This window comes from Aspergillus aculeatinus (genome assembly GCF_003184765.1).
Source record: "Aspergillus aculeatinus CBS 121060 unplaced genomic scaffold BO66scaffold_1, whole genome shotgun sequence".
Taxonomy (NCBI): Eukaryota; Fungi; Ascomycota; class Eurotiomycetes; order Eurotiales; family Aspergillaceae; genus Aspergillus; species Aspergillus aculeatinus.
In genome coordinates, this window is record NW_020291470.1 from 448,049 (window position 1) to 454,761 (window position 6,713).

The following is a 6,713-nucleotide window of genomic DNA, read 5'->3' on the forward strand; positions in this document are numbered from 1 at the left end:
TCATGGTTTAGGTCCACGGAGACTTCGCAGGGCCAGACCATCCGACTCGATCTCGGCGCCGGGTTTGCCATGCTCTTCGTCCCCATTGCCAAAGAGGGAAGCTGGTTTAGACCGCGGGCGACCTTCTCCGTGACGAGTCTGCTCCGGAAGTACAGATGCCGGGCTGACAAAGCTCGAGAGATGTCGCTTGCCGCCGAGCATCCATGAGAATTCCGAGTCGGCCAACGATGGCCGAGATACATGTCGGAGGGGCATGGAAGTGGAAAACTGTGGGCTGGTGGCGGTACTGCGGTTGACCTTCGTCCCAACGCCAATGGGAGATCTGGGTGACTCGGCAGATGTGCTGGTCCGGTGGGTAAAAGTGGAGGCGCGATCTGCCCCATCGTTTGCAATTTTTGCGCTGTCACTGGGAGCTTCAGCAGCTTCAGGGGGCGTCTCGGATTCGGCATTACTATGCTCGCTCGGGGATCGATCGGCAGCGCTTAAGGGGATGTTGTGGTCTTCCAGACAGCTTTGAATGCTTTGAACCTTATCGAGAGCCTGCGCCAGAGTGTCCTTGTCGCTGCTGTCCATATTCTCGGCTTTGTTGACATGAGAGCGTATGTCCTTCAGCGCCACACTTAGCAACTTGGCGAGTTCTCTATTCCGCCCCTCCAATTCCTCGATCTTCGCTTTCAACTTGGATGTATCATCGGAAGCACGATCCCAAGGAGTGCCCAATCCCTGGCTTTGATTCTCGTATCGTGTCCCGCGATGCTGATGTTCCGACTGAATAGACTGCATGTTTCGTTTCGCTTCGCTCACTGCGCCTCGAACGGCTTTGGCGACTCCCCAGGCCTCTGTTCGGCGCTGAATACCCTCCGATACGTCCTGGAATAGCGCTTCGAGGCTCTTCGGACTATTTCTTGCGGGTGACCTGGAAGGAGAGCTGACCTCACTCAGATCCCTAGATGCACTTCGCAGGCGAAACTTCCCTTTAGAGGGTTTGGCACTTGGTTGTCCAAGTCCTCTCGACAGATCCGGCGGTCTACCGGAATACTTCGAGATGATGAATAGACCTCTCTCTGGGGTGGGGTTTTGCTCCAGATATATCCCGTCGTAGACAAAGGTCAGCGGTGAATGGGGGTCGGGGGCTGGATAGCGCAGCAAGATACTCAAAGCGCTCGAGGAATCAGCGCTCAGTACTGGAAACTATCAGCACATGGACTCGCAGCACTCATCACCAATCGGGAGTAGGGAGTATCATTGTATCATTTCGCAAGGGGAAGGGGTTCTCACGCTGCCAACGGATTCGCAACAGCATTGCAACGCAAACATATTCAATGAGCTCTGGGCGTAGTCCTTCTGCAAAGAGTAGATCCCAGATTTGAAGAACGTCTTGAAAAGCGAATTCGCGCCCGAAGAGAAGACGCATCCAGCGACTTCACATCATATCAGTTTTGTGCTCCCCATTTGAATAGATGCATGACTTACGTCAAAAAGATCTGTGGTAATATCTCAAGTGCCTGCAAGTGATCCGCAAGCTCGAGATCTGCCGTGACCAGGAGTTCATTGTGGAGGCGCTGACACTGATGCACAATTGGAATAACGTCCAACTGACCATTGGCCGATCGAGTCCTATTGTGCTCGTAATACACGCGGACATTCTGCATCACTGAGCAGAACAGCGCAAACGAATCATGCTCCACATAGTTGGCATCGAGAAGTTGAAGCATCGCGTTATCGACCGGTTTCGTTTCCCTGGTATCTTCGAGTGGGTTCGTCTCGATCGCATCCCGGTCGACCACCCACAAGAGAGGCGCCAATATCTCATGCATGCCTTGCCGATAGCCTAGGTCTGGGTTGAGTTTCGCATAAATGAATAGTATATCGATCATCTTCGCCTTGGTGATGGGCTCCCGGAAGAAGAAGTTCTCCTGTAAACACCGATCCACATCCTGCGAGATATCCGCTCTTGTCTGCTCATCGTTCCGTAGAGTTTGCCATGGGGACTATGAAATCAACATCGTGTCAGTTCACCGCGATCTCAAGGGCCATGACAGTATACTGGTGAGTACCTCCACATCATCCGCCAGCGGGTCAACGGTCGATTCCAAATCGTCCGGGTGGTCAATATATTTCAGGAAATGGGCCTTCAAGGCGACGTAGGCGCTTCGTGAATCCGAGAGCTTCTGCGGCCACTGTGCCCGATCCAGATCGTCGAAAAGCAGGAAGGCCTACACCCCCAAGGTAAGCGACAGAAATTACAATATAGCAGTAGCAGGCGCATGCCTTCCAACAGATCGATCTCAGCCCATCGTTGCACAGTTTGTCGTCTTGCTCCAATCTGAGGGCGTTCCGAAAGCCGGCGGTGGTGTCATTGTCGCAAAACAGGGTATCCCATCGCTGCCTGACCATTCTTGAGCTGGGAGATCTCCTTCAGAGGGTGGGCATGCGTAAACAATTGGCCATACCTTGTTTCCTCGATTCCCCTCATTTCACCATATGGCTCTTCGCAGATCGGTGTTCACAAATGCTGCAGATTGACGCGCATCAAAGGCACAAACAAATGCTGGTCCGGCGGTTGAGGTTGCGGGCAGTTGTCCGTAACTTAGCCGCGGAGGTTGGATCCGCCAAAGAGGATTTGATTTTCCTTGGGTGTGCAACTGCAACATCACTCTCCGTCCCGGCCACGCCGCCCTTATCTATGCGCCAGGTATAGTTCGATCACTACGGAGCATAGCGTGACAAAAGGCTGACCTGACTACGTGCAGATTATCTCTTCTTCGAAGGGACTGTTGTATGGTCTGTTCTATTGATCGCTCTGTTGGCATTTGTCTTTTAGTCCATTTGGTTTAGCAGTCCATTCCATCTAGTGGCAACTGCATTGCCCCGAGAGCTATTCGGTGAATCAAACCAAAACAATCCTCACACAGCCAGCCATCCATGTCCGCGGACCTGCTTGCAGAATTTGGTGTCAATACCAATTCCAGTCAGCCTGCGAATTCTACGAGTCAGCGACCCGCGAGACATCAGTCTTCTTCTCTAGTCCCTGACCTGGACTTCTTTGGCGAGACGTCCTCAACATCATTCTCGAACCAAGCGAGCCAGTCCGCTGCAGCAGGCACCCAATGGCTAAGCTCATCTTGGGACAAGTCATTTGCATCGGGACCGGGACAGCATGATAGTGGTAACGACGTACTTTTCGATGCCACTCTTGAGACTGCATACGATGAAAGCGATGATTGGGGCGAGTTCGCAACTGCAGATGTGCCTCCTCAACGAGCGCCCGTAGAAGAGCCGAAACCCAAAAGCACGCTGTCCGCCGTACGCCCGGTCAAGGTGCAAGAGCCCTTCAATCTTCTAGACTCACCCTCGATTCAAAGTGTGCCGTCAGTGTCTGCTAAACAGACCGTTGCCACACGACAGCAAGGCAACGCTCAGAAGAATCGCAAGGAACCGCCGCGTCCGACACCCTCACTGTCCACTGAAGATGACCCTTTCGAAGATTGGGGTGACTTTGTCGACGGGCCAGCTACAGCACAAAGTCAGGCACCGGACCGAGAGGCACCAGCTTCGAGGTCACAGCATGGATCTGCTTTGAGCAGAACAAAGCAATTGCACACTACAACTAGCGCTACGAACTCCGGTTTGAAGTTTGCAGTCCCCAGCTCCACAACTACGGCAGATCAAGTCCGTCCAACCAACATACCACCGCCATCAGTATTGCTGGAGCTGTTCCCTCAGGTTCTCGAGCAACTCCGACATGAGGCCACAGAGGCAAGGAGGAACATGCAGCACAAAGATAAAGTCGAACGTGTAGCGTGGTCAACTCAGATTACGCTGAGGACTGCCGCTCGAGTGGTTGCGGGCCGTACCTTACGATGGAAAAGAGACAAGATTCTAAGCCAGAGCATGCGCATTGGCCCGGCAGGCAAGCCTGGGGGTATGAAGCTCAGCACGGTTAACAAGAATGAGGATGTCAAAGAGCAACAACAGGCTGTGGATGTGCTCACCGTGTGGCGTGACAGGGCGGCACTTTTCAACTCTATCATCCAGGCTTCCGGAAATCGAACAGTTCCTATCATTCAGGAGAACGTGCGGGCGATGACGCTTGGTGCCGACCGGGGCGCACTCAAAGCATCACATGCCTGTGCTCTCTGCGGATTAAAACGAGATGAGCGGTTGCCCAAACTCGACGAAAATGTGGAGGATAGCTTCGGCGAGTGGTGGACCGAACACTGGGGTCACACCGACTGCCGGCAGTTCTGGGAAAATAACAAGACTCTGCTTGGTCAACGATGAATGTATAAATACGCACGATACTAGGTAGCTGGAAACAGGGCCCGGGGTGGATAATGACCAATGCGATTGGCTGCTCAGCCGCACTAATGGCGTTTGATACTTAGACAGGTCTGTGTGCAAGTTGAAGGTATAGATAGGTAATACATCGCAATTTTCTTCAAGGATAGAGTGCGTGCATGACTACGAATGAAAGGTCGGGCATCCTACCGATCACGTCATGAGACATGGAATGGGGAGTGCGCGTGTCTGCAGTTGCCGTATTGATGTAGAAGACGTGTGGTTCACAGTTGAAGTAGTATACCTATTTTATGCTATTTGTCCTTATGCTGGACGGATGATGCTTAGAACTAGAATATGCTTGTGGCGTTGTACAGGTGCTTGTACAGATGGCAAATGTTGACTTATCGTCAGTAACAATAAAGCAAAGCGATAACAATGATAAGCTCAATCCGAAGCGGGGTCATGTACGGAGTATCGATCAGTAAAACGTAGTGTCGGGTGATGAGCCAAACTATTGAGGGAATCCATTGTACCTGTCATTATTTGCGGCTGAGATTATGCCCGAGACGTACTTACAAGTGACTAGTAGGCTTTTACACAAGATGAATCGATCACTGCGTCACGGGGGCTGGTCTCTTCCCAAACTTGGCCAGATGCGGGGGCGTTTCCTCAACTCCGACGGGGAGCAGCTGCCTGAAGTTACTAAGTACAGCGTACAGTAACTGACTTACTAGGTAGACAGTCGGTAGCCTCCACTCCACCTCCCGGCTCATTCATCTCATCTTTGTCCCCCATTCCCCCATTCCCCCCTTCCCCTCATCCCGTTTGTCCCCTGTCTGCAGGAAGGCAAGAAGTGATCTATCTCTCGACTGACTCTGTTTCCAAGTCCACTCTCGTCCACTTGCTCGGATTTCCTGATCAACCAAGTGCCACAACTAAACCATAATTAAGCCCGTTGGTCTGGGCTGCACCTCCGCTTATTCCCGAGGTCCTTTCCACCGCAGCTGCTTATCATCATCACAACCACTCCACGCCCAGGCCAGGAGAAACACTCGTCTCCCTGCAAATTTACCTGAGAATTATCTCCCTTTCGAGTTGTCTTGCCCTAGTCTTCTGACACAGTAGTCGAAAATCCCATCACATCCTCGACCGAGATTAACCTTTGTTTGTGCACGCACGATAAGACAACCAAGCCAATCGTATCTGCCCAGGGGGGAAAGGCTGGGACTCAATCCCAAGGCTCAAGACTTACTAACAGAACCATTTGTTCACTTCCCATCTTGCATCTCTGGCTTTATATCCCCTCGAACGTGATTCTGCACCTTTGCAAATCTGTGACACTACAGCACCTAAATAGCACCGGGGGCAGTGTGGGCAGGCAGTCACGGGATACGACACCATGGGTCTCATATACAACGTTTACCTGACCTCCAACAAGATCTTTGGGTGTAAGCAATGCAAAACCCACCTGGCCGACTACGACGACATCATCAGCCGAGTATGTGTGTTCAAGTTCCTGAATCTCTTTGAGTGCAGCAGCAGCAGCAGCAGCTAATCACGCCATGTCTCTCTTTAACCTTGCAGAATTTCCGCGGCCAGCATGGCAAGGCATACCTCTTCAACAACGTCGTGAACGTCACCCAGACCGAGGCCGTGGAGCGGAGCATGACCACCGGAAGACATATTGTTCGCGATATCGCCTGTCGACAGTGCAAGGAGACGGTCGGTTGGAAATACGACAAGGCCTACGAGACGAGCGAGAAATACAAGGAGGGGAAATTCATTCTAGAGGAGGAGCTCCTGTGCGTTGTGTGCTGAGGTCTCTTTATCCCAACGGTGGTGGCCACGGAGAGATCAACCGATATAGCCACATGCACACATGGCCTTTCTGTTGTGCATGTCTCTAAAATGGGGCCCCATTGCGCCTCCGTGGGTTGAGAGCTGAAGCCTGGTTCGTTCAGTGAGCGATTGTTTATTACTATCTTGGATATTCTTTGAGCGATATGACGGCGTTCTAATGGAGCAAACAAATACTTTGACTTTGGCTTGGCGGTATTCCAGTTGATTTCCACCCTCGAGGGTTTCGACCGACACTTATAACAAACAGTTCATGACTCGAATGGATGGTCAAGTGGTGCATGAGCTGGTAGTTTGAATGTGCGGAGCTTGGCTGCTCTTATGGGCTGGTGGCTGCGTTATTTTTACCTCCATGTAGTGTGGTCTGGAGGTCATAGAATGTCTTCTTTTATCTTCGACGGTCGCATTTTGAGTCATCATGACAAGTTTGGCAGGCATTTCCAGCTCGCCTTGTCGTGTACTACAGCCTGCATGATCTGCACTAGGTTGTTGAGGTTCGAGGACCCGGGGAGATCGCCTCGACATTTTGAGTAGTATATCTACGTCCGCACCCGCCAGAGTATGGCCCCAAT

General features: G+C 51.9%; 3 protein-coding genes across 3 annotated transcripts; 2 read left to right on the top strand and 1 right to left on the bottom strand.

The window, feature by feature from the left end:
* On the bottom strand, positions 1-2,476 carry BO66DRAFT_407098 (GTPase-activating protein GYP6; the record flags this gene model as incomplete). Its single annotated transcript, XM_025649040.1, has 6 exons — positions 1-1,184; positions 1,279-1,421; positions 1,474-1,991; positions 2,058-2,216; positions 2,272-2,389; positions 2,454-2,476. 6 exons carry the CDS (start codon positions 2,474-2,476, stop codon positions 1-3), a joined length of 2,145 nt encoding a protein of 714 aa, XP_025509075.1.
* Positions 2,477-2,668: 192 nt separating this feature from the next.
* Positions 2,669-4,433, top strand: BO66DRAFT_338383 (uncharacterized protein). The gene is made up of 2 exons (XM_025644355.1): positions 2,669-2,695; positions 2,754-4,433. The coding sequence occupies exon 2, from the start codon at positions 2,926-2,928 to the stop codon at positions 4,282-4,284; it is 1,359 nt and encodes a 452-aa protein (XP_025509076.1). The 5' UTR covers positions 2,669-2,695; positions 2,754-2,925; the 3' UTR covers positions 4,285-4,433.
* A 1,250-nt stretch (positions 4,434-5,683) lies between these two features.
* On the top strand, positions 5,684-6,102 carry BO66DRAFT_407100 (putative Yippee zinc-binding protein Moh1; the record flags this gene model as incomplete). Its single annotated transcript, XM_025649041.1, has 2 exons — positions 5,684-5,782; positions 5,869-6,102. 2 exons carry the CDS (start codon positions 5,684-5,686, stop codon positions 6,100-6,102), a joined length of 333 nt encoding a protein of 110 aa, XP_025509077.1.
* Between the last annotated feature and the right edge of the window lie 611 nt (positions 6,103-6,713).